The 27,923-nt window shown below is 47.0% G+C and overlaps 1 protein-coding gene across 1 annotated transcript in view; it reads right to left on the reverse strand.

Annotated features, from left to right (window-relative positions):
* The window catches only part of NDUFA4L2 (NDUFA4 mitochondrial complex associated like 2), a 29,420-nt gene extending 14,586 nt beyond the window's left edge, over positions 1–14,834 (reverse strand). The window contains exons 1-2 of the mRNA XM_082209093.1: positions 14,621–14,834; positions 2,339–2,427 (exon numbers count right to left, since the gene is read on the reverse strand). Coding sequence (XP_082065219.1) covers positions 2,339–2,427; positions 14,621–14,722 — 191 coding nt within the window. The 5' untranslated portion in view covers positions 14,723–14,834. The remainder of the gene's footprint in view (positions 1–2,338; positions 2,428–14,620) is intronic.
* Between the last annotated feature and the right edge of the window lie 13,089 nt (positions 14,835–27,923).

The raw sequence follows: 27,923 nt of genomic DNA on the forward strand, positions 1-27,923 counted from the left end.
ACTCAGATTAGATCCATTTAAATTAATGGACATAAGACATTTATGCTTCATTAATTTCAATGGTAGCAACCCTTGGGTTTTATTTTTTCCTTCATTGCTTTGGCCAGAACCAGCAGTTAGTAGTGACAGACCTTTGCTGGGAGGACTCAGAAACTGTTAAGGGGATTAGCCTCAGTTTCCACTACACAGAGAGGGCAGGGGGCATGAGAAAGAGAACCACCCTAGCACAGGGGATTTGGCTTCAGATCTACACAGATAATAAATAGAAATTGATGACATGAGTGGTGGAAATAACCACCTTTGCCTTGGAAGTCCCCCCCCCCCTATTCCCTGGCTTTTGAAGCTGACTGTGGTTACACAGTGGAAAGGGAAAGCACACTGTACATTCTCTAGGACATGGTCTTCTCTTGTCTAGGGGCGCAATGGGACTAGGAGGGCCCATGGAGGGCCCTACAAAAATCCAGAGCTGGCTTTGCCAATGCCTGTTAAGAGGCTGGTGAACATCCCCGGACGTCTGTTCAAGTGTTGTGTGCACAGCTCAATCCCAGGCACAGGGGCTCTAGAGCTGATAATTGCTTTGCTAAGTGCCCTGGGCAGATGGTGTCAAATTGAATCAATGATAGTTTTAGCAGAAGCAAACAGATATTATAAAAGCATTAGGCATCTTCAAAGGGTGACTCATGGTGCACTTGCCAGAGGCGCAGCGGCCTGGTGTTTGGCAGGCAGGCATAGGCAACTGAGAGAGAGGGATGAATAGCCATTTGCCCCTTTGCTGTTCCTTCCTCCATTTTTTTCCAGGGCAGTTTTGCACAGGTGCAAACTGCAAATCCAGCCATTAGTTCCACCTTGGCTATTTGCCAGTGTGCTACTGGGGAACTACAGGGTCCCAATAGCAGAATGGAACAACCACTTATTGGGACTGTGCAAGGGCTTGCAATGGTGTCAGTGCAGGTCGGTCACACCCACTGTATAGACTCTGCCCCGCTGCAATGTAGAAAGCAGTGCTGGAATGATGGGGTGGGGAGATGTAGGTCTATAGTTCACACATGTATGTTGCTTGATTACTATAGGACAAGTACAAAGCCTCTTTCACTTGCCGCTGAGCAGATGAGCAGGGCTTCCTTCCCAAGGCAGACAGTACATCTAGTATTCCTGAAGGAGCGTTTCCACCCCCATCATTCAGCCCAGACACTGAGGTCCAGCGCCGAGGGCCTTCTGGCGGTTCCCTCATTGCGAGAAGTAAGGTTACAGGGAACCAGGCAGAGGGCCTTCTCGGTAGTGGCGCCCGCCCTGTGGAACGCCCTCCCATCGGATGTCAAGGAGATAAACAACTACCCGACTTTTAGAAGACATCTTAAGGCAGCCCTCTTCAGGGAAGTTTTTTATGTTTGAAGTTTTATTCTGTTTTTAATGTTCTGTTGAAAGCCTCCCAGAGTGGCTGGGGAAACCCAGCCAGATGGGTGGAGTAGAAATAAATTATAATTATTATTATTATTATTATTATTATTATTATTATTATTATTATTCAGAGGCACCTTTTGCTTTCAAAATTAAGCACTGGCTAGACCTTCTTGACATAATTTTGAGAACATGGATCTATTTCTTTAAAAACTATTGAAACATATGGTGATATCCTCAGCTAAACATTATGCTAGAATTACTTGGTCACTTCCATCTATGTCTACTAACATCACCCTTTTACGATCGCCAAAGAGTCTTCCAGGTGATTGTAAGAGGTGCTTTGGCGATAGTTAAAGACTGGTGCCAAAGCACCTCTGGGAGGCTATGCCTGCAGCCACAGGAAGTGGTGGCAGCAGTGTGGGAAGCAGTGAGGGAGAGAGGGGGTGGGTGGGCAGGCAAGTCGTGGCAGGGGAAGGGGGTGGGGGGCATGGATGTGTAGCAGCACCTATTTTTTGGGGGGGGGGGGGATGACCACTGGCTGCACCTTCCATTTCTTCTGAAAAATAAGTCTCCCTGGTCTGGGGGGGGGGGAGTGGGAAGAAGCGCAGGGAGAATTCAGGATGACTATGATTGAATGATGGTATTGTGTGGATGCCCTACCAGAAATGGGTGAACAAAGCATTACAAATCCACACAGGTCTATTAATAGCATCAGGCCTATTACTATCTGTGTTTTATTTATGTTTTGCAACTATCAGTGAATGATCTGGAAATGTTATTATATTTTATTCTGAAAACTTTGCGAATGTGAGTCGTTTTGAGCATGGTTTAGCACAGGAGAGTGGCATACGAATAAACTGAGGGTGATGCCTGCGACTATGCTGCGACTAACTCATTCTCATTGCAACCGAGTAGTGATCTCCCTCCAGAAACGTACCTCACGTCGGGGCTGTAGATGGCCAGTCTCAAGAGGTAGAGGGCAGCGCTGCCCAGTCCGAGTCCAATGAAGCCAATGAGGGGGATGAGCTGGAGAGAGAGAGATGAAAAATACGTAAAGAAAATGAATATTTATCAGGGGGACTGGGGAGTTAAAGGGAGCCCTGACACATCAGGAGATTTACAGGGAAAATATGGCACAGCAATCGTATAGCCAAGCTCTAGTACACAGTGTAGCTGTCAGTTTGAGTGACTGAATTAAAAGAGGGGGAGAAAAATAGACATATCTAGGGGAGGAATTGGATCTGGGGATGAGAAATTGCCTGCCACTCCCCATACCTCCCGGGATGGGGGAGAGCAAGGCCTCTTAACACTGGATATTGGAGCATATTGGTGGGTGAGTGGGGAAGTCTAGGGGCAGTAGAAGGAAGCATGTATTTTCTCCCTCTGCCTGCTGAGCCCTGAGGGAGATGGTTATGAGGGGCGTTTTGTCAACAGCGATGTAACTGATGGAGCTGTGGTTGCTATTTGTGGGAGATGAGAAGATGAGCACCTTTGTCTGGTAAATGAAAGCCATTATTTATTGTGATAGTATCTTCACTTTTGCACTTCTCCATCCAACTCAGATTGATTTTTATCAATCCACTTAGCCATTCTTGACCTCTCTTGTTCACACTGAGTTTTCTTCCTCACACCCCAATCCAATCTTCCTTCCTTCCTTCCTTCCTTCCTTCCTTCCTTCCTTCCTTCCTAAATGTCATTTTCTACTTAACCACCTCGTAGTCAATCTGTTGTTCTCAAAATTAGTGGAGAGCAGTAAAAAGATGGATTAATGCTTATTTATGGTACAGGCATTCCTATAGGAATGTCTCCTTCCACACAGTCCTGCCATCCATTGAGGACAAGGAAGTGGGCAGCCCTTTAGCATATCCTCCCACTGTCTTAAGTGTCATTGTTGTGAAAGTGTGGTGAAGGGCCTTGCCCACTATGGCACCCAAGACATGGAGCATGTTGTCTGGTGAGATCCAACTGGCTTCCTCTTTCCAGGAACCAGTTTGTGGAATGAGGTTTAATTAACACAGAATATAGGGATACGACATTCTGGAGAGGAATAATCATTCTAACAATTTCAGCTTTCTTTCAACTTTTTTAATATATAAAAAGTTCCTAGTCCATATGGTTACAACAGTCTGAAAGTACGTGGTCAATGCATGGTTAAATCTTAAATGCTGATATAGAGGACATGGTACAGAATGTTTTCTTCTGGTCAGGAGGCATAGCTGCATCCTTGCTTTCCCCCATGTGTTTTGTAAAGAAATATTTTCTGTTTGCTTGCCTTGAATATCTAGTCAGGGTCACAGTTGGGCCACCAACTGAAGCTGAAGGAGGGTACTTCATGACACCAAAACTACTTGTGCCTTGAGTGACCATAGTGGATCCAAGAACCCCCAAACTGAGCACCAGCCTCTTTAAAGGGAATGCAACCCTACCTAAAACAGGTTGACCCCACCAGTACAGTCAAAAGAACCAGGTGGAGCTTCAGTTTAACTAGCATTTATCCAGTCCATCACTGAGTCTAGACCATCCACTGCCTCAGCTGCAGATGCAAAGGATAAATAGAGAGGTGTTTCATCTGCATAGTGATGAAATTCCCGTTCAAATTCCCGGGCGATCCTCCTCAGTGGTTTCATGTAGATGTTAAACAGCATGAGGTATAAGGCTGACCTTTGCGACACCCCACATTGGAGGGTCTATAGGGTGGAGCATCACCTTCTGGAGATGTCCATCCCAAATACTCCCAGCTAAAGTATTCTCAACTAATCGAGCTGGGCATTATTGGTTGCTGCTGGTGGTTTGGAATGGGGCATAAGGCTCGACACAGATGACTGCTGCTTTTCAGAGTGTTGAAAGTGATATGATAGAGTATGGTTGCTTTTCATGTTGTGTACCCCATCCCAACTTTTGCCTCTGGTAAGCAGGTTTTGCAGATTTGGGTAGCGTCACAAAAGCCTTCAAAACTGGTTTGATCAGAGACTACTGTGGAACATACAGCAAGGGGAACAATCCTATTTCCACTATCTGGTGCACTATTGCTTGCTTTCCAGCCAAACTTGATGTCCAGTGCCGAATACTTTGCCTGCCAATAGTTTGATTCTGAGGCTGTTTTCTACAGCAACACTTCTCTCCAAATCCCTACAACACACGTGCACACCCACATACACAAAATGTTTACGTTTCCTTGCCTCTTGGGCTCCAGCTACCATCCCTATTTAACGAAGCTGCCCTGAACGCCAACAGCTTTTGTATCCAATTCCAAGGTAATTTCCTTCCTAGCCTGCTATATGAATCCCCAGGAGGCTGAAGGTGCAAAGCCTCAATCCAAACAGATACAGCAGCCGCTTGACCTTTCCCAAATTGCACTGGCCCCTCATGCCCAGCTAGATGTTTGGAGCATAATGAACCTCTGTGTCTCCCCCCCCTGCCCTCTAGGAAACAAATAGCCAGGAGTTTATAATCCTAACTATTGCCATAGAAGCAAATCAAAACATTGCCTACCCCAGAACACAGAGTGGAATCTGGGAAGTAGAGGGGCAAGGCGTTCACATAAATATGAGTTTTCTGATTGATTACGGGCTGTGATCTTTGACAGGGCTAGGAATCCAGGTACTGAAAACTCTGTCTGTTGGGATATATATCCCAAAGATATTTTGTTCTAAGATCTCCCCATCGAATGTCACTTCACATAATTTTCTCCGAGGGTTGATGTAACACAAGGGGCAAGAAAGAGTTGGGAATAAGAATTCATAGGTTTTATTCCCATCGTGGGATATTTTATTCCGGTCCAGAAAGGGCCATGGCTCAGCAGTAGAGTACCTGCTTTGCATGCAAAAGGTCCCAGGTTCAATCCCCAGCACCTCCAGGTAGGACTTGGAAAGATCCATTCCTGAGGGAGCATTCCTGAGCAGCCACTGCCATGAGCTTGATGGACCAATGGTCTGACTTGGTAAAAGGCAGGGCAGCTTCCTGGGTTCCTATCCATTCTTAATCTCCCATTGGGAGACTTGTTGGCATCCTTCTGGAATCTAGAATAATTTAGCCACCATGAACCCCACAACTTTGCTTGTGACCAGGCAGTGTCCCATTCATTTCCCCATTTTCTTTTAACATCTCAGCATGCTTAGTCGGAGGCACGGCTACCCTCCCCACCTCACACCCTTTGGCACATCCAACTTTCAGCAGACGCCAGGTGCAATTCAGGAGGTTAGAGTTGTCGAGAAATAATGATTTTCCTTTTTTCACATTGTGTGCCGGCCCCATGCCAGGTGGACCTGGCAGTGGCTTCTAGCTGAAACACACCGGATAATAAAGAATGACGCCACAGTCCCAGGGACTTCTGGCACCTCTGCAGAGAGTCAGGGATTACAGACGTATTTCACCATCTGCTGCTGGCGTCTTCTGGGTTATTAATTCTGGGGGAACATCTGAGGATGGGCAACTCACTGGGGATAAATGTATGAATTTGGCTGCCACTGGGAAGAAAGCTGCTGTGGCACTATGGAAGTCGGCATGTAAGCCATGCAGAGGATAGAAGAACGTTGCACTGCTGATGCGTTTTCCAAACGGCTTTCCTGTTCTCCAGGATTTCAGAGGATGCAAGTTGTTCCACCTCAACCCACCCCATTCAAAAGCCTTTTGAAGTGTGAGTTCCAGAAAGTATCTCAGAAAATGTTGTGTAAACAAAGCATGAGGGCTGCTTAATATTTAAATTTAGCCATGAAGGCTCTCAGATTGTCCTCTTCTGTGTTTTCTAAAGGCTTAGCAAAGGGTGCCAGTTTTTAAGGGATCCAACAAGATAGGAAGCTGGTGGTAGTAGCAGCCACAGTGACACTGCTCCCTATATTAGTTCAGATAAAAGGTGAGGAATAGGCTTGTATAATATTGGCATGGAGAAAGAGGACAGGGAAAGGTTTTTCTGCCTTTCTCAGGACATCAGAACTTGGGGGCATCTAGTGAAGTGGAATGTTGGGATATTCAGGGCAGGCAAAATGAAAGGAAGTCCTTCCCACAATCACATAGTTCAACTAGTGAATTTGCTCACACCTGAGGTGGTGGGGGGCACCAACTTAGATGCCTTAAAAATAGGATTAAACAAACTCCTGGAGGAGGAGCCTACTCATGGCTACTAGCCAGTCAGAGGCAGCGTACGTCTCAGTCCCGGAGGGGTGAGTACTGTTGCGTTCAGGTCCTGCTTGCAGGCTTCCCACGGGACTCTGGTTGTCCACTGTGAGAACAGGATGCTGGGCAGATGGGCCACTGGTCGGATCCAGCAACAATCTACAAATGTTATTATGTGATGCACTAGTCAAATTTTAAAAATAAACTTAAACAGATAGATTGATAGATGATAGATAGATAGATGATAGATGATAGATGTCAAGGCCGTGGATAAGCAGGGCTCCTTTACTTCAATGTGAGATAGGTCTAGGTTTGCCATACATCACAAAAATTCTTGCCATGTCCTGGTTTCCGGTGAAAAAATGGCATCGTGGGGGAAATGGCATTAGGAGCAAAATGTCAGGGAAAACCCAGATGTATGGCAATGCGATGGAAAACCACTGTATTTGGGGGGACGCAAGTGGTGCTGTGGTCTAAACCACTGAGCTTCTTGGGCTTGCCGATCAGAAGGTTGGTGGTTCGAATCCCCGTGATGGGGTGAGCTCCCATTGCTCGGTCCCTGCTCCTGCCAACCTAGCAGTTCAAAAGCACCTCAAAGTGCAAGTAGATAAATATATAACGCTCCAGCAGGAAGGTAAATGGCGTTTCCGTGCGCTGCTCTGGTTTGCCAGAAGCGGCTTAGTCATGCTGGCCGCATGAGCCAGAAAAACTGCCTGTGGACAAACACGGGCTCCCTCGGCCTGTAAAGCAAGATGAGCACCGCAACCCCAGAGTCGTCTGCAACTGGACTTAACTGTCAGGGGTCCTTTACCTTTTTATTTTTACCCCAAAAGCTCAACAACTTTGCGGGTGTCAGGAATATTACCTCTTGAAAAAAAGCAGCCCTAGGTACATAGGTCTCCTTAAGGAGCTATAGGAAATACCTAGGGAAGATCTTGCTTTCTGTGACAGGCCCTTGTTGCACACTAACGCCACAGGGGCAGGAAGGGGGGGGGGGAGCTGGTTCCTGGATGGTCATGCTTCCATGCTATGGCTCTCTCAGGCGAGCCCTGCCCACCTCCCAGAGCCCCCGCCGCTGGCCCTGGCTGGCTGGTGAGAGGCACATCCCAGCGGAGGTGGCCTGGAGAGAAATCCTACTGTGGACAGGCTGCCCAATGGATAGAACCTTGCCCTATGCTGCACTGAACCAGTGGTGTGCTGTCACCAGTAAAGTTGTGCTTAGCCCAATCTCCTGTCTCTGGCTCGTCATTGCTCCCAGACTCCTGCATTCTTGTGAGGATGTGACCTGAGTACTTGTGCAGGTTTCTTCCTGACTCCTCTTTTTGCATGTTTTCAGATGTATGTGTCCCCCCCCCCCCGCCAACTTGATGGAATTACCTAATGCAAATTACGAAAAAGAAAATGAAAGGGAATGAAGAAAGGAAAGGTAGAGAGGTGGGTGGGAAGAGCAAGTACAATTTACTACGGCACTAAGACTTGTGTTTTAGTGACAGAACATCTGCTGTGCGCGCAAGAGGCCTCGGGTTCCATCCCTGGGATCTCCAGTTAGGGCTGGAAAAGACTCCGTCTCTGAAGCCCTGGAGAGCCATTGCCAGGCATTGCATACCTGCCAAGTGTCCCATTTTTACACAAGAGGTCATGGTGCCATTTTAGGTGCTGTAATCTTGCTTGCTCTCATGCTGCGCTCTTGCCCCCCCCCCCAAGCATTGGGGAGAACTGTGAGCTTGTGCGGTGGTAAAAAATGTGTGTTTTGGGGCACTGCATGAGATCACGCCCCCCAAAAGTGCTTTGAAGGGGCAAGAACACCGCACACTACTCACCTGGGAGTGTGTCCTGGGACTCGACTATACAGCTGCAAATAAAACGTTTTAAGTGTGTTGTAAAGTGCAATATATGACACTAGATGGCGACAATGAGCTATGGCAAATTCAATATATTTTTCAAAACGTTTTTTTAAAAAGCATTTTCACAGCGTTTTTTATATGCGTGTAGATTCCACCCTGGTATCAATCAGAAAAAGTTGGGTGGTATGTCATTGCAGACAGTGCTGAGCATGGTGGATTTATGATTTGTCTTGTCATAAGGCAACTTCCTGTGTTCTTATTTTGCTGAGAACTCTAGTCTAGAGACATGGTGGTGCCCTCCATTTATTACTGGACTCCCAACAGCCCCCACATTGTCTGGCCTTGTTCTCTTACCTTGCCGTAGGAGTATGGGACAGCAAAATGGTGAAAGAAGAGCAAAGGTTGCCAGTCGTGGAAAGAGAGTGCAGGACTGTAGCTGCCATCTAGGAATTACTGGATGTGGGACTTTTTTCCTGGCTTTGGGCATACCGGGGGGAGGGAGCACCTGCCCCCACAGATCAAGTACAGTGGTACCTTGGGTTAAGTACTTAATTCATTCTGGATGTCCGTTCTTAACCTGAAACTGTTCTTAACCTGAAGCACCACTTTAGCTAATGGGGCCTCCTGCTGCCGCCACGCCGGTGGAGCACAATTTCTGTTCTCATCCTGAAGCAAAGTTCTTAACCTGAGGTACTATTTCTGGGTTAGCAGAGTCTGTAACCTGAAGCATATGTAGCCCGAGGTACCACTGAAAATCAATGAAGATAACTGAGGTTCTTCCCCCCTAACATTAAGCCTGCCCCCTATCATAAATCCTGGCTATGCCCATGCTCCCGGTCCAGATTTTTCTTCTTCTACATGTGCAAGACAACTATAGGGCCAAGTCTCTGCTACTCTGAGAGAGAGAATTTCACAAAATCCCATCACCACCAGGCAACACTGCTACTGCTTCTCATCAGCCTTGCTTTGTGACAACGGCATGTTTCTGCACTGTTTCTGTACCACCAGCAGAGTTCTGGGGTTGCAAGCCTTTTCCTTCCTTCCTTCCTTCCTTCCTTCCTTCCTTCCTTCCTTCCTTCCTTCCTTCCTTCCTTCTCAGTTGGCGGTAGATGTGGAGTTGGCATTAATCATAGGCTGAGGCAATTGGGCACCCTGGGAAGTGCAGCCACACAGCAGCAGGAGAAGCTGTTGCAAGGTGAAAATGCTGACCCACATGGATGGTGCAAAGAACAGCTGATGGTGGATAATGGATGGCTGCACCAATCCCCCTACTTCTTTCAAGCTATCAGAGGCAGGCAGGGCTTGGTGCTCACAGTTAACCCTTTGCACCCTCTCCAACTGCTGCTATTTCCCAGGGACAGTCCCGGTTTCCTAGCATCTGTCTCTGGTAAATCATTGTCTCCTTTACTCTCCTTTTTCCCTCTGTGGGAAGAATTTGGGAATGCCCTTTTTAAAACGTTGATAGTGGGTGCACATGTGCACTAGAGTTTGCTTGCTTCCCCACTCCCCCATAACCGCTTACCCAAATAGGAAATCTTGGTGAATACAGTGGTACCTCGGGTTACAGATGCTTCAGGTTACAGACTCCGCTAACCCAGAAATAGTACCTCAGGTTAAGAACTTTGCTTCAGGATGAGAACAGAAATTGTGCAGCAGCAGCAGCGGGAGGCCCCATTAGCTAAAGTGGTCTTCAGGTTAAGAACAGTTTCAGGTTAAGAACGGATCTCCAGAACAAATTAAGTTATTAACCTGAGGTACCACTGTATCTAGGGACACGGGTGGCGCTGTGGGTAAAACCTCAGTGCCTAGGACTTGCCGATTGCATGGTCAGTGGTTCGAACTTTTTGACTTAAAAAATAATAATTCCTGTATCATAAAGGAATGATATTTTGCTTAAAAACACTAAGAAAGGGACTAATTCTTCTCAGTTGTGAAAAAGTCACCCTGAAATGAAAAGTTGGAATCACCATATATCTAATGTTACTACTCAATGAAAATGACTTCAAGAACTTGTCAGGAATATTGAAACCTTACAAAAAAAAAAAAAAAGCATTATGGGTATTGGAGAATCACTGGAAGCAGGAGCCATCCATACTCCAGATACCAAGAAGTAATCAGTGCGCAGAACACGCAATCAAAGTGATGTGGAAACTTTATGGTGCTTGCAGCAGAAACAGAGACAAACTGCAACCTCGACTTATTCTAAGCAATAAGAAGTGATGTACAATGTACAAAACATTGTACAAGTATTAGAAAAATTGCAAGCTCTATTTTTCATGTATTTTAATACATAATTAACATTATTATGTAATAATTACATAATACATTATACTGTTATACAAAATACATTATACTGGTAATACATTATACTGGTATACAAAAATCAATTTATTGATTTTGGGGTGACCTTTTTTCAAAAGATTTGGAAATTACAGTTAATTCCTTTGTTTTTAGGCAAAAATTCATCTAACTAAGCTACAGGAACATGAGGTTGTAAAAAAAAGTTATAACCCTAGTGTTCATACACATCTTCCTATTACTCATTCATTCATCTCACACTTTTCAATGCATTTTGTTGTCATTTCCCTAACTGCAAAAAGTCTATTATTTATTATTATTATTATTATTATTATTATTATTATTATTATTATTATTATTAGATTTGTTGCACCAGGGTGAAAGAGCCCCTTAATCTGCTTCAATTGCACAAGCCTAAATTTCCCAGTATGGACCTGAAGCTCTCCTGCAAAATAGTGACAGTTTGGAGGTACCCCAAATACTGGCGCCTTGGGTGGGTGGGTGTTATAGTGACAGCATTTCTTTTTTCTTCTATCTCCCCCCATCTTTTATTTTCTTTTAGCACTTCTCAGCAGATGTCAACTGCTACCTGCCATTAGCACCGTTTTGGGACATCTATGTTGTGGGAACTGGTAGATTCTGAGAGATAAACAGACCCTCCAGGATGCTGCTTGCTGAGAGTGGTTGTGGTCTAGAGCTGTGGGGTGGGGATGTTCCGAGAGTTAAATTGTCTCTAGGAGGTTGGTTAGATTGTCCATTTGCCAATGCTTGAATAAAATTCCTCGGATGAGACCAAGTGCAGATCTATAGCAAGCGAAAACCAGTAACCTTTAAGAGAAAATCTGGTTTTAAGTGTTTATGTATCCTTCCCTGTATGGAATGGGAAAGCTGTGCTCCTTTATTCTCCCCTCCCGTGTGTGTGTGTGTGTGTGTGTGTGTGTATAGCCAGCTCAGGCAAGTCCATTTCCCCCCTCCCCCATTTTTAGCCTGTGAGAGGGGAAATTGTATTTATATCAAGGCCTCATGGGCATATATAATTTATCAGGGTTTATTCATATTTGTAAACAAAATCCCTGTCATGAATTTTTGATGGAAAGCGAGACAATGGCTTTGGGAGACGGGATAAAGGGGGGTGGGTTGGGGTGGGTTGTAGGTTTTCCATTCTGTCACTGAAATTTCTGAAGTGGGGGGAACAGTTAGATCACAACACATGAGGGGAAAGATGGGGGCGGGGAACCACCTTAAGCTGGCTTTCGAATTTGATGGGGGGGGGGCGAATTGGAACCTGCTGTGTGTTGATTTATTCTTAGAGTGTTGAAAAACCCCTTAGAGACATCCAATATAACAAGGTAAATAACAACACATCAAATCTCCCCTCTTGCCAATTGCGCGCCAGCCGTCCACGGACATCTAGGGTTAGGGAACAAACTACCAAGAATTAAATATGCATAAGCTTGCCTCTATGGGTGGAGGGAGAGAAAAGCTCAAAAGCCTGGGCTAGCAAGTATATAAATAAATATTTTTGGGAGAAAGAGAGAAAGAAAGATGCCTTTGAATCCCATGAAACTATCCACCTGCCCTATACAGTCAAAGCCCAATTATGTCACTTTAAACAGTCATGCTCCCCCCCTCAAAAGAATCAGGGGATTGTTATATGGTGGGTAGGGCTGCCATATGTCTGGATTTACCTGGGGGGCGGATTTGTCCTGGATCTCAGGTAAGTCAATTGAAAAAATTGAGGTTTTCAAGCCCAACAACTTTCAGGGGGTCCTGGATTTTACTTTTTGAAATATGGCAACCCTAATGGTGGGGGGTGGCATAAAGTCCAGAGTCTAAAATAGGGATAGGGCATCTAAGGGCTCTTCTGACAGGGCCGGCCCACCCATGAGGCAAGGTGATCCAGATAGGGCAGCAGACAGCGGCATAGCTAGCCACTCGGGTGCCCGGGGCGGTACGCACTCCCTGCAGCTGGGGGGTGGAGCGAGTCGCCCCTGGTGGCGGGGCAAGCTGCCCATGGGGGTGGGGTGAGCCAAGGCAGGGCACGCTGCGTGGAGCCTCTCCACAGCCACCCCCTCAACTGCAGGGCGGTGGGCAGACGCAAGCCCTGCGCTGCTCGAAAAAGCAGCGTGAAGGTTGCAGGCAGTCCACCCACCGCCTCCCCCTCAGGGGAGAAGTGTGGCTCAGGCATGTTGCATGCCCCACGGTGTGGCGCCCAGTGCCCCCCGCCTCACCTAGCTATGCCTCTGGATTAGGCAGATTCATGGAGGCAAGGGCTGTCGAAGGCTACTAGCCATAAAGTTGGAGGCATTAATGCTTCTGGTTTCTGGAAATCACTCAAGGGGAGAGAGCTTCTGCCATTTTGTCGCCCCCCTCAGTGATGACACCCGAGGCAGCCTGCACCCACCGCACCCTCCTTCCTACGCCACTGGCAGCAGATCCTAACGTAGCTCTTCATTTCCCCCTTGCTCCTGATGTAGATCTTCACTCAACCCTTATTCTCAGGTGGGGAGGCGGGGGTGCCATTTTGTGGTCCTCCTCAGGCACCAAAATGTCCTGTACTAGCCCTGCCTTCATATATTTTGAGGCTACGGTTCTCATCATCCCTGACTGCTGGCTATTCAGGCTTGGGGCTGTTGGGAATTCAGCCCCACTCTGACTATATAGCAGAGGCACCAGCTTCTCAGGATGATTGAACAAAAAAAAAAATCTGAACAAAAAAAGACCCCCTCAAAAAAACACCCATGTTGGGTCTGCAAGTGCTTCAGCCCCTAGGAGCCAGTGCCTATGGTCTACAACTACCTAACTTCGTCACTGAGGGTAGGGGCTTGACAGGAATCCGGCTAGCAGAGGAAGCAGGTATCTTTTCTCCTGAGTGGGCTTAGAAGGAAGCAGCTATGGATGATATGCTCCTCTTGAATGCAAAGAGTTAGGGTTAGAGTCTTTATAATGTCTTTATAGGGTTAGAGGTTATAGGATAAGGCTCAAACGTGGCTGGGGGTAGAGGGACGCGGGAAGCTGCCATCCATCTACCAAGTCAGACCCTTGTGTCCATCCAGCACATCACTGTTAACACTGAGGGCTCATCCACAGTTACCTTTGCTCTGTGTTTCTAGTTACAGCTCAAGGCTTTCGAGGTCCAGGTCCAAGGGTTCGTTGGCTGGTTGGTTTTTGTTCTGATGCTTTCCCCATGAAAACCTGCTCTTCACCATTGCGGAAAACCCGAATTGCCTTTGGCTCTGATTCAGCGGTAAAGAGCGGGTTTTCCAGGGGAAAGCTGCGGGGCAAAAGAAAAACACGGGTGGGAAAGTGCAGATCTTTGCCTAGGAAGCCCAGGCAGAAGGCAAGTGTGGAAGAGCCCTGAAGAGCAGGGATTCTGCAGGTTTCAGGCAAGGAGTCTTCCCTGCCCTGCCTGGAGATGTTGGGGATCGAACCCGAGACCTTGCGCGCAGTCAGGGCTCTCCTGCTGAGCTGCTGCCATTCCCCATAGGAAGGTAGGAGTGGGAGCCTGACAGAGAAGGGGAGCGTGGAAGAAAGAAGCCTGGAACACCTCGCTCCTTGGGACAGGGGAAATGGAGGTGGCTGGTTCTCACGTTTCATTTTCATTTAAAAACAAACAAAAGCAGGTTCCTGTGCCTCCAGGGTGTAGGGAAGGCAAATAAGCAAGCAAGCAAGCAAGCGGGCTGGTGCAGCCTCTCTCTCCCCCCAACCGTACAGACAAAGGGATAAGAGGAAAGCTGCATCTCTTTATTAGGGGGAAGCTGCACCTGGCGAGTTTCTGCCTGCAGCGGCGGGGAAGGCGGCGATGCTCAGCAGTCCTTTCTGTGCAGGGGGCGGCGAGGGAAGGAAAGGAAGGTTTAGGGTTGTGGGTGCTGAGGGTTTGGGGCTACTGTGCAGGTGGGCGGGGGAGTGGGGTTGGGGGTCACTACTCTTAGGCTAAGGGGTCAAGCGGGAAAGAGGTGACTCACTCCTGGATGTCTCTTGAGCTGCCGGGAGAATCTGCCCCTCAGAGGGGCGCCCTTCGCTCCGGGGCCGGGCCGGGCAGTTGCGCTGGCTTCCTCGCCTCCCATCTCCTCGGCTCCGGTGGCTCCACAGCAGCCCAGCGCGTCCCAGCAGCGTCTGCGCCCGCCTCCGGGACCCGCGGGGAGGGCGGCTGGGAGCGAGGGAGGGAAGTTGGGGGACCTCAGGCAAAACAAGAGCGGGAGGGAGAGGAAAGTTTCTTTTATTCAGCTGGTGGAGGCGGGGGTCTACTTGTGAGGCCAGAGTGTCTGCACGAGACCCTTAATATCAGGTCCTGGGTTCGAGTCCCCTGTGGGGCAAAAGACTCCTGCATTGCAGCGGTAGACAGTCCTATGATTCATTGGGCTGATCAGTTCCCCAAGGAGAAACTCCCGTGGCGTGGAACTTGGTGAGGGGAGGAAGTGGGGTCACCTGCTGCTTTTCTGCGGGCCAAGAAGCAGTTGAGAGGCGCAAGAGGCGCCCTGAGTGGGCGGCGCGAAAGATGCTCTTCGCGGGAGCTGGAGGCAAGTCCCCGTCCTGTGGGGCAGGTAGCTTAGAAGGTAGAACATGAGACTCTCAATCTCAGGGTTGTGGGCCAAAAAGTCCCAGTGGCGTAGCGTGGGGGGTGCAGGGGGGGCGGCCGCACCGGGCGCAAATCCACGGGTCAGGGGGCGCAAATCCACGGGTTAGGGGGCGCAAATTACTTGCCTTGCCCCGGGTGCTGACAACCCACGCTACGCCACTGAAAAGTCCTCCTTGCAGGGGGTTGGACTAGATTACCCTTGTGGTGCCTTCCAATTATATGGTCCTGTACTTCTAGGGAAACTTGCTTAGACTAGCGAAACCTGGGTAGACTCTTTTGTGGATGGTTTTGCAAAGAAAGAGGAGACAAAAGTTATTGCTTCTTGGTGTGAGCTGGTGGTGTTTCTCCCCTTCCATTCACCTTTTTTTCATTCTCGTTTTTCTTTTCTTTTCTTCCCCCTCCCTTCATTAAATCAGGGTGGGGAGGGGAAGTAATGTTAGACACAACTATATGACAAGGGGGGGGAGGCTGGGGAAAGTGTTTGCAGAGTAGGGACCCACTGTGAGAGAAGTTAAACAAAAAACCCTCACCCTTTTTTGCAATATACTTGGGAGCCCCCAGCTTCTTTGGGCCCCTGCCAGTGTTCCACTTTGCTGGCTGTTAGCACCAAGACTGCCAAATGGCCCGAAGTTTGGGGGACAATACCTTGCCATGTACCTATGCTAAGCACTCCAGGAGCTGAGTGATCCTGAGATACTGCGCCAAGCAACCTTTGGGAAGCTCAAATGGCCTTCCTCTGTCAATATTGTGGTTTCACCTCAGATCGTATAAATCTTTCACCTTTTACTAAAAAATGTCCTTCCTCTGTCTCGCTAGGCTCTGGGTTCTCCGAGTGCACAAGGATGCCTCCAGCTGCAAGCCTAGAAAGAGGCTGGAGGCTTGGAGCTCACATGAATCACCCACAAGGTTCATCCTGGGCCTAAAAGACTTAACATGTGAATTGATCCTAAAGAGGCACAGAGCTGTTTCTGTGCATCTGGAAGATGCTATTACTGTGTATGTTGGGGACCACAGCCTGTCAAAATCTATCCAAGCTGCCTACATGGTTCTCAAAATGTCATTGTCTTGAAATTAATTTCTTTGTTTGCTTCCCCCTCATGAAGGGGAAAAAAGACATAGAAAGACAAAGCACTTTCCTGGGAGATGGACATACATCTCTCCACCACAGAGCTGAGCTACATGTTACACTGATCACACAGCTTGCATGTAGCTTGGCTCGCTGCCTTGTCTGTGCTATGCACAGCCTTCAAGAAATGTACAATTTTTGCGACTGCGTCTTCTCCGCACCCCTTGCAGGGCTGAGCCGGGAATATTTGCCAAGGCCGACAAAATGCACGTCTCTCCACCATATGCCAGCCTGCAATCAATTTATTTTTCATACAAACAAAACGCAGGTATGTTTGCTGCTGGGTCCCTACACTTCACACCAGGCGAGGGTGACATTTATAACTGATGGGGCCATCAACCTGCATTGCTTTTACACACACACACACACACACACACACAGTGTTTCCCCTCGCTTTCCACCTGGCTTCTTGAATGGAAACAAAACTTTCCTTCATTAGTAGCAGGCTTGCTGTTGCTAGTAGAGACTGCAGAATCCAGTAGTTGGAGCAGGCAGGGGGCAACTAGGGCAGTTTGCTTTCCAACCTTTGGCAAGGGATGGGATGTGGGCTATAAAATGTAATGAGATGGGATGGAAAAGCAGGATGCTCAGCCTTATTTCCTGCTCTTGTAAAAACTAGACATGCCTTCTAGTGCATGTTTTACTAGTGCAGTAAAAACTAGTGCAGCTGGTGCCCTTGAGATGATGTTGGACTCCCAACACCCATCAACTCTAGCCAGCAAGTCCAAGTCCAATGGTCAGGGATGATGGGCATGGCAGTCAAAAACATATTGCTAGAGTGATAGTGTGTTTTATGTTGGGTTTTAGGGGGAGCAAAGAAATGGACAATGTGATACCTGGTAATTTCTCCCTAGTAGGCTTAGTCAGAGTGGAAATGTGATTGTTAGAACATAGGGATCCATATTTTCTGCTCCCAGATCTGGATATGTAATGAAATATTTTGGCCAGAGTAAGGTGGGGCAGACTGAGTCAGTTCCAGGTTTGAGGGCCCCTGGGCAAAGTGTCAGTGGGGCCCAGTATCAGTGGGCCCCGGTGGACTTAGCAGGCTGTGGAGGCACCTTCCAGGCAGGGCTGGACAACTGGGTCTAGCCACCCTTTAAATTTCCCACAAAGCCCCGGGGTGATGCCAAGACAGGAGCATTGTGGGAAATTAAAAGGGTGGCTTGTAGGGCTGGGGCTGATGCTAGTCTTGGGGCAGGATCATGATTTGCTGGCTTCTGCTTCAAGCTGTCAGAAAACATGGTGAGCAACAACTTCTATGGGGCTGGCTTTGACTTTAGGGAGAGTGAGGTGACCCACCTCAGGAAGAAGTTTTTGGGGCATCCAATTGTCAGTTCTTCTGTTTATTTTTATGACCACATGGAACACTGTTTAGATAGGCAGTCCCCAAAATATCACGGGCCATCTCTGAACTCCTGGATTTTGTTGTTAGCTCTAGGATGGGAGCAAAGGACAAAGTCAGAAATGATCACAGCTAGACAGGTGAAGTGGCCAGACTGTTCAATTTAGACATGAAAGATGCCTCACATCACATCCCCTTTTCATTCACGAAGCGCGCCAGATGTCCTTGAACAACGCATTGCCACTCAGCCTAACTTAGCTTGTGGATGCGTGGGAAAGCTAAATCATGAAGCACTTTCTAATGTGTAGTGAAAGTGCCATGATCTTTCTATATTGTATTGAGCTGGTGGTGGTGAAGCCTCTGACACTGATTGACTGAGCTAGTGTGATGGCACAGGATGTTCAGGGAATAGCTTGCAATTCAGCTTCTGTGAGGAAAGGAAAAGCTGTCAGTTTGGCTGAGTTGCTGTTGTTGTTTTAAATTACACAAGGGATAACAGGACAGGAAAGAAATCTAGGATATAGCAGAATAAAGGGGCATGGAGCTTAGAGTCAGGGAAGCTGCAGGAAGGCTACGGAACAAGCAATGGACAGAAAAGTGGAACCTATAGGATGAGCAGAGAGAATGAGGCTTGAGGAGAAGGGCAGAGGACACACGGAAGTGAGGGCAAGATAGAGATGGGAGCGTAGGAGAGAGAAAGAGAAAGTGCTTTGAAGAAACTCCACAGTGCTTCATATTTGATGACATATCTATAAAAGCCATTTCCCAACAGCAACATTCTGTTCTGCCCTATTTGCCCAATGCTTGTCATACTTCAAAGTGACCAGGAAACTGGATCAGAAACTGCAGAGAAGAGCAGGCTTAATGCTCAGTGAATTTTATACAGGGCAAAGTAGATGGGATCTTACCAAGAGGGTGTAGTTAAATAGGGGGCAGAGCCAGCTTCTTCCCCTAAACACTGAGATACTGGATGCAGAGACAGCAGGTTTAGCCCTGAGTCTTCCCTGTGTTCCTGAGGGCACCCTGTTACATTCTTACTGCATAAATGAATGGTTGTTTTTTTACCCCTGTTGACAAAAATCAAAGGACATAATGGGTAGCCCAGCCCCACTGCAGCAAACCTGGTTCTCGTACTATATGAGCCTTCATTCTGTGAGCATTTGCACACACTAACCATAATGCTGCCATTTTGCTGCTACTGATGATGATGATGATTAGTATCAAACAAAATAGGCTGTATCTGGCAATAATGGAATGTACTGATAAAAAGGTGGAGAAAATTGAGTTATGTGCATTTCCAGGTTCTCGTATCAGCCATATGTAATTGTATATTCAGGGCTGGTTCACACATGCACATGAACCACTTCTGAGGTCCAATGAAATGTGGTTGGATTCCCATTAGCCCCAGCCATAATTGTCAATGGTCAGGGAGGGAGGATGGGAGCCATAATCCAGCAATGCCCACAGGGCCACAGAATCTTCCCTCCTCAACCCAAATCCTCTTCTCTTGCACCCACAGCTGCATCAGAGTTACTTCCCTGTGCCACAAGGAAGGTCCCTGCACTGGCAGAGGAGCCACACCCTTAGGACATGCGCCAGCCTCGCCCCCGCCTTCTTTCCACCTCCCTGTGCCAGAGCATGAAGCTCCACCACTGGTTCCCTGTATGTTTGGACTAGGCTGATCACCTGGCTTTTTCCCAGCCAATCGCCACCCCTCCAAAAGGATGGTCAGGTGGTAATGAGTCATGTAATGAGCCCAACCTGTATTCTTGTGCATTGTCACATATACCATAGCCGTATGGGACTACAGCAGGAGAAAGCTCTTCCTAAGTCTCTGTGGGTCAGTTAGAAACGGTCCTTGATTAGTGTCATGGCAAAAGTCACCTCATCACTAAGGCTGAGCTCACAATCCTGTTTACTGTGCACGCATTGTGTTTCCAGTGCTGGGCTTTTAATCCGTGTTCACAACTCATTTTCCAAAAATGCATATGTATCCTGTATATGTATTATAACACTAAGATCCTGCTGTTTTTGCATTGTTTCTCCAACCAGCTTTACAATGATTGAAGTCCTTAAGCCATTCCTAATTCTTCTAATTCTTCTCTATACAAGATATGAACACCTCTGCATAGGGCAAAGACAGCCTTTCTCCATCAACACCCCCTGATGTGTACACAAAAAGAAATTAATTGCAGCCCTGCTGATGGGAACAGCTGGGGGGGGGAGCTGTGAAACACTTCCCCCTCCAAAACCCAAGTTCACCGTGGTCTAAGGTGGTAATGTGAACACCCGCTAGTAGTTACAGGGACATCATCTTAAATTACTATTTAGACAACGGTGATCTGTTTTCATCTTCTGGATAAAAGCTGAATGAATATGTGAACAACTTCCACCAAAAGAGTATTGGCTGTGTGGTGTGTTGCTAGTTGGAAGATAAGAGACTTCTGTCTGGGTGCTTGATCTAGGACGAGTGATTCTCACCTGCAAGCCACTGCTTGACTGCTACAGTCAGATTGCGCTGAATATGCATGTGTGAATCCACCCCAAATCTTTCCCCTGTTGCTTCTTTGGTCTTTGCATCTGTGGCCCACGGTCACTATTGTCATCCATCCATCCAGATGAGTAGAAGGCAGCAGAGGTAAGGAAAGTTACTTCCTTCTTAGGTCATCATCCTCTTCTCCTTCTGTTTGTCTCATCAGCATTTGATCTCCTTTCTTCTCCCCTCCCCATCCCCTTCTTTTTTGATAAATGACATAATACGCAAATTACATTTAGCCATGCAAATTTTCCTGGCAGTAACAGATGTTGCTGTGCATATGGAAAACAGCTATTTGTATCCATTTACTCTTAACAAAAGATTTGTAGATTGACAGAATGTGTGCCTGAAAGGAGGGCTGTTAAACTATTATATGAGCAAGGAACAGAGGCCTGGTTTGGCTTGAAACGGAGCTTTAATTAGTTTTTTTAATATTCCGTGTAGCGGTTGGATAATATCTCCTAATGGGTATTTAGAATGAGATGAGAGAGATAGGGGGGCAGGTAGAAGGCACAGACAACAGAGCAGGAGCATGTGCTGTGCCTGTTCCCATCGTGGGGGCACATCACAGATCATCTGTTAGATGCACATCACTAGTGGACATGTGCTAGCCAAGGACACTGTGCCAGGCAAGGTCATATTTGGTTCAAGCCTAAATTTTGAGTGATGACTTTGTTTCCCCGTCAAAAACCCTAAACTTGGACCCTTCTTTTCCGTTTCTCCTTGTGTCCCTCAAAAACACCCCTCCCAAAAAAACCTCCCTCTGATTTCTCTGTAGCTCTCATGATAGAGTTGGGAGGGGGAGGTTGGTTTACTTGAGGCTGGGAAGGGCTTGCTCAGGTCTAGCTGGGGTGGTAAACCTTTCTGCGGGCTATGCTTCTTCAGACTGCCAGGGTGATATATATTCTATATACATAGAAATGTAGCATGTCCAGGAGAAGGCTAGGCTAGATCCTGCCTCTCAGATATCTATTTTTCTATTTGGAGAGGGCAGGGAGGGTTGTATGGCAGAGCATTTAATCATGTGGACCCCATTTATAGCCTGAAGTAGTACATCCCAGATACAGGTTTACCATCTCATTGAAGGCTTACACAGCAGTTACATGTAATAATTCCCTCCCCCATTATTTTTTTAAAAAAAAGATTATGGAGATGCTGCCCTGGTAGGCTGCAAATGTGATTGGAACAGCCATGGAGCGGATTTCCCCTTATGAAAACTGCCCTCCCAAAGCTGCTACTTATCTTCTCTGCCCCGGTGGTGAAGAGATCCCAAAGAAGACTGGGGGGAGGGAAGAGTCATGTTGGGTGAAATACCAGTCCCACCCTCTGCTTTGCCATCGCCATAGTCTCCAACAGCCCTGAAAATGCCAGGACTGTCAAAAAAACAAAAAACCCTCAAGCCATTATGGCTTCTCACTATGTCATGCAGAGTTCCTAATTCTGCAAGTGGGGAAAGGGAGCGGGGCAGGGGGAGGGCAGGGGGAGGAGGAGGAGGCCTGGCGCCTCATAGTGGTGCAGTGGGACTCACAGGGAGGGGAGGGGCAGGGGCACCACTGTGCTCCCAATGTGCTCTTCAGGGGGGACAAGGCAGCAGCACTGATGTATTTTCATCTGAGGAATGTTGGGTGGTATGCATCTCCTACATGCAGGGAGACATGTGCCTGCATCTCCCTGAGGTACTCACATCTGCTTGGTCCTGGAGAAGCAGGCCTCCAAGGAGCAGAGGGGAGAAATGTTTAACTCTGGAGATAAGAGATGCTCTGACAGGGAGTGATTTCATGTATATTGCATGTGGAACCAATAGGAGGGCATTCCAGATGTTGGTGGACTCCAACTCCCATCATCTCTGAGCATGAGCCATGCCTTCTGGGGAGTCTAGGAGTTCAAACCAACAGCATCTGTAGGGCATCATGTTGGCTAACCATTGGGTATGTTTGAGATGTTTCACAGCAAGGTTCAAATGCCTGCTCTCAGGTATTTTCAAGATTAAGTTGCAAGAAAGCAATGCATTTTGAGAGCATTTTTTGTGGGGGTTTTTTTGTATACCTCATAATAACCCAGGGTGCTTTGGGTGGGATTCATACACATACTGGCAAATTCAGGTTGTGCATTTATCATTGATTGGAAGGTCTTGTGCAATAAACCTGCTTCTCCCAAAAGCCTGGGCTTCTTGCAATAAGGAAAGTAATGCACTGAAAAGCATAGGATAATGTTTGCGTGACACATCATCATCATCATCATCATGCAAACATTTGAATGTTCATTACATAGCTGGTGGCGTGCAATCTTTCTGCAAACCGATTGAGTTGGATGCTCTGCAAACAGGTTGTCTGATAGTGCCCCCAGACATATAGGTACTCCTGAGGAATTAATCGTGTGGGGAGTCAGTAGCACTGAAGACCCACCCTATCTCAGTGATGCTTCCTCTAGCTAGTATGCTACTTTCTCTGCTCTGAACTGTCCTGAGATATTTGGATGGTGAAGGGTGGTATACAAATTTAAGAATTAAAAAAAAATACAAAATCTCTGAGCTGCATGTTGGGAGGTGTGCGAGTGTATGTGGGGTGGGACAATTGCAGGAGAAAGGCAGGCAAGATTTTAGCCTTTTCCACTTGCAGTTGTGACCTCCTTAATGACCACATTGAAAAGGGCATCTCTCAGAAGAAAAGCCTGTTTCCTGGGACAGAGGTGGGGAGGCAACTGGGAAAACCGAAAGTCTAGCTGGAAAGGATTGGTGGTCACCTGCCAGTGCCTTGAATTTCTACCCCACAGCTGTGCTAATGATAAGAATAATAACCATAAAGCCTTTGCATGGTCCCTTCACGGAGGCAGGTGGCCTTCTGTGGCAGGGTCTTCTCTGTTGTGGCTCCAGCTTTGGAATCCTTTCTGAGGGAAGCTCCCCTGGTACCAGCTCTGCTTTTTTTGTAACGCCAGGTTACAAAACCTTTCTATTGGCCAAGGCTTTTTGGTGTGCTTCATCCCCAGATGAAAGTTGAGATTCCCAAGAAACCAAATTCAGCCATTATGCTTTGTTCATACATACAGGATTGTGGATGACTGATCATTCTACCACTACCATGGCAGTTCTCTGGTGCACATGGAATGCCAGACGCAATCGTTGAAAGAAGAGAGAATGTGTCCACCCCCCATACCGTTTTTCATGCTTCTCCCCATGCTTCACTATGGTTCTTTCCCTGCCATTTAAATCATGGACTCCCTCATCTGTCTTTCCATTATGATTCGAATCTCTTTATTAAATCTGACCCCAGTGCTGGCTCACTTTTGCCAATGGTGTCCAATTCAACCCACTGTCCCTTCTTAACTAAAAATGAGAGCCGCTGCAAGTCACACCCTCTAGACAGGGTGCCTGAGAGCTGGTTGGTCATCTATTGCTATGGGAAAGGCACTCTGTACATGCTCAAATGCAGTCTCTTCCTCGTTGAATCACATATCCCAAAGATGAATGATGGTACAAACAGGTCCTGAAGCAAAGCCCTGGATGACCCTGGGTTCAAAATGAACCATGTCCACGTGTCTCCCATGCCCAGTTATTCAATTCCTCTGCTTCCTGAATTCTGGACTGATTCATACCTGCATGTAACACCATTCAATTTCTCTGTACCTTTAGTGTCCACTGTGCAGCTGAATGTGTGGACTGACTCCATTTTTTAAAAAGCATTAGGCAAGGAAGTTGACTCTTACTCAGTTCATTGGTCCATTTAGCTCAGGACTGTCTACACTAACGGGAAGCAGCTCTCGAACCCTACCTGGCTGGAGATACAAGGGACTGAGCCAGGGACTTTCTGCATGTAGACCAGGTGCTTCGCCACTGAGCTATGGTCCTTCCCTACTGTCTATGGTGTTAGATCTGTGATGGGCTATTCACACATGCAAGTAATTTCCGGATGTTGCAGCTGTTGTCTGGCAGCCAGAATGCATGTGGGAAACAGCTCTGTCATTTCACTACGGTCCCTGCCTCTCCTTTCCCTTCCCTGCAGACCCTGAATATCTCAGCCTGCAACTCCCCCCTTCCACCATTATTCCAGCTCTGCCCACATTTCACCCCCATCTGTATTTATAGCCCCCAGCAACCCGCCCCCCCATCCTTCCGTCTTCCCGCAGCCTTCCCCCCCTGCATGCGCTGTTATGCTGATGCGCCTCCAACCTGACCTCATTTCTTCCAGCAAGTCTAAAAAGGACAAAGGGGAGAACTTCTTGGATGTGCATGGAAATAAATAAACAAAAACTTGAATCCCAGCCAGCAGCGCCGTGTAGAGCCCTTTGTTGATATAATTAGAGTTTTGAAATAGAATTGATCAAGTGCCACTCCCAAAGACAAATTGCATCCTTTCTTCCCCCGACGCAGCTCCCGCGCTGCAGAGACGGGGCTTTAGCAATCATCGGAGTGCAGAGCAATCTTTCCTTTTACTTGAAAAAACATGATGGGCAATATATCGGGGGTGGGGATGAGGTGCATATATCTTTGCTCTGGCGGGTGTACTTGCCAACTGCGGGGGCTCGTATAACTTCCCCAGGTGCTGTGGAGCTCTTCCTAATTGATTGGCTGAAAATATATACACCTTTGGGGGATAGAGTGGAGTCCTGGGGAAGGGGGGCATTAATTCCCCCTTGTTTTGTGTATGTGCATGTGTAAAAAGCAAAGCTTGTGCAAAACAGGGCGTGGGGCTCCCCCACCCCCACCCCCAGTGCATTTATTCGGTTCTGGAATGAGTTTTGATTTCTTGTTCTTGCTTATTTGGTTTTATTTATTATAACATGTATAACTTTTCATCCAAGGGGCTCAGTTGGCATGCTTTGTTCCCCTCCCTTCCCATTTTCTTCTCACAACAACACTATGAGGCAGGTTAGGCTGAGAGAAAGAGAGCAGCCCAAGGTCACCCTGTGAGCCTGGTGGCCGAGGGGGGGTTGGAACCTTGGTCTCACAGGCCCTGGTTTGATGCACTATCCACTGTGCCACACTGGTTATATGATATAGGGGCTTTCCTTCCTAGGAGTAAAGGTTAGTTAACCAGTCTGCTTCCCAGTAGTGTCCCATTCATAGCAGTTCACCCATAAATCTGTTCTGTCAATCAATCTATGGTTTTTAAATTTTGTGTTTAAATATACATTTCTACATTTCTCAAAATATTTAAATAACAAAACCCAAAACTTATGCTGTTTTTGAGCAGATAGCTGCATTGGAATATGCATTTTTAAGAATGTGTTTTTCGGAAGAGAAGTGCAAAAGAACTGTAAAAATGTTGCCAAAGAACTAAATTCTGGGTCAATTAGTATCAGATTTTTTTGGGGGGGAACCCTCCCAAATTCCTCCTTTGGGGACATTTGCACAGAGGCTAACACTACTATTTCTTGTGAATGGGAGACTCTCTAAGAAAATTCCTCAGCACTTCCCTCCAGGGGCCGTTGTAGGATCAGCAAGAGGCTGCACACTCTGCGTGGCTTTTTAGCCAGAGGACATCCCTGAGCTGAATGCATCTGTCTTGGCGGAGAGGCACACTACCTGCCAGGGCTGCAACTGTGCTCTTGTACAGCTTCCATTCATTTCAACAGGGCTTATGCAAAAGAACTATACAGATAACAGTGTGCATTACTTCCCTTTCTTCCAAGGTGCACCAAACCTGCCATATGACAGAATTCCTGCATCTTGCCTCTTGGTAGGGATGGTTCGGCTGTTTAAATCATCATCATCAACAACAACAACAACACCACACATACACAAAAGCCAGTAGATCTGTATATGTTTGTTACAATGATTCCAGAATTTATGATAACTATGGTATGCACCCCCCTCCCCAAATTAAAACTGGATAAACACTTTATTTGTCCCTTGTAGGGAGTGGGATATTTTGCAGCCTCTATGAGTAACATTTTAACGATTCTCAGTTGCTATAAGAATCACCATTCTGGGCACAGTAATAAACGCCAACTTCAACTCCTTGAAAGATTCCATCAATGGTGTCTCCGAAAAATTTTACACATCACTTGGGAAGACAGGCGAACGAATGTCAGTGTACTGGAAGAAGCAAAGATCACAAGTGTCAAAGCAATGATTCTTCAACATCAACTTCGTTGGACTGGTCATGTGGTTTGGGTGCCTGATTATTGTCTTCCAAAGCAATTACTCGATTCCCAACTCAAGAATGGAAAGCAAAATACTGGTCAACATCAAAAGAGGTTTAAAGAGTCTCTCAAGGCAAATATATATGTGTGTGTGTGTGTGTGTGTGTGTGTGTGTGTGTGTAACATATGCACTGATAACTGGGGAACACCAGCCTGTGAGCACTCCAACTGGAGAACAGCCATTACCAGGGGTGTCATGGACTTTGAAGAAGTCTGAGCTCCAGCCAAGGAGGAGAAACGAGCTAGGAGGAAGGCATGTTTGGCAAACCCTCACTGTGATCAACTCCCACCCGGAAACCTATGTTCCCACTGTGGAAGGATGTGTGGATCCAGAGTTTGCCTCCACCGTCACTTATGGACTCACTGTTTAGACCGTGTTCATGGAAGATAAACTTACTTGGCTATGAGTGATTGTCAAAGAAGAAAGAGACATGGGGAACTGCCTTATGCAGAGTTGGACCACTGGTCCATTTAGCCTAGTGTTATCTGTCCTAACTGGCAAGGACTCTCCAGTGCTTCTGACAGCAGCCTTTCTCAGCCCTGTGCGGACATGCTGCAGATCAGACCGGGGCTTTCCACATGCAAAGCATGAGCCAAGAAATGAATTATCCAGCCTCAGCGGAGGCTGATGGGAAGAAAGCAAGACAAGAACAATGAATCACACAGAGACACAGCAGGCAGCATCCAGAGCGGATTGGTGTACTGAGATCACAAGAGCCTATAATGACTTAATGAGTTCATTTCTCATGGCTCACTAACAGTTCTCCCAGATCTGGAAACAACTCTTCCATGATAACAAACTTGATTCATAAACTATTGGGGAACCATAACCAAGAGTACTGCACAGATGTTTCTTTTGATTTTCATCCATCTAATCAATTCGTTTATGAGACCCATTTGTGCTCGGTCTGCCTCCTATCAGCCATCTGTATGTTTATTTTGCTCAGGACCCTCCCAAAATGGCAGTCGCACACTGTACAATCTGCTTGCTCCAAGTGGAACCTTTGATAAGGTTTGCTATTTCCCCGCCACAATAGTTTGCAATAATTTCCCATGCTGTTGTGCTGGAGAATTATTTTCTTGGTGGTGGAGGGGAGAGGTAACCTTCTTATACAAGCATCTCTGCCCTTAAACATTTTACTTAGACACAAGCCACACACCCTTAATCATATACAGTACCAGACCCCCCCCCCATTTGTCCACCCTTCCAAACTACTTGGCTGGGAATCAATCCCTGTACATGAGTGCCTGGCAAAATCCATGCATTCACCATATCACATAAGTTTCCCCTGCCATTCCAGGTGAGCTTTGATATGAAAGGTGATGCCAGTGATTGAGGCAAGTCTTTGGTTAGAGCTGGGCTTCATCCTGGTGATAAGTGTGGGGCAGTAGCATTGATGGAGATATTGAAACTGCCCCTGTAAATTGTGAGAAGCTCAGACAATTTATTCCAGAGAGGGGATCAAGGGAAGAAAGAGGACTGTGTAGTTTAGGGATAAAAGGAGTGGCTGAATATCAGCATACTTTCATCTAGGTGCTTCAAC

Source organism: Podarcis vaucheri (assembly GCF_965113315.1).
Source record: "Podarcis vaucheri genome assembly, chromosome: 2".
Classification (NCBI taxonomy): domain Eukaryota; kingdom Metazoa; phylum Chordata; class Lepidosauria; order Squamata; family Lacertidae; genus Podarcis; species Podarcis vaucheri.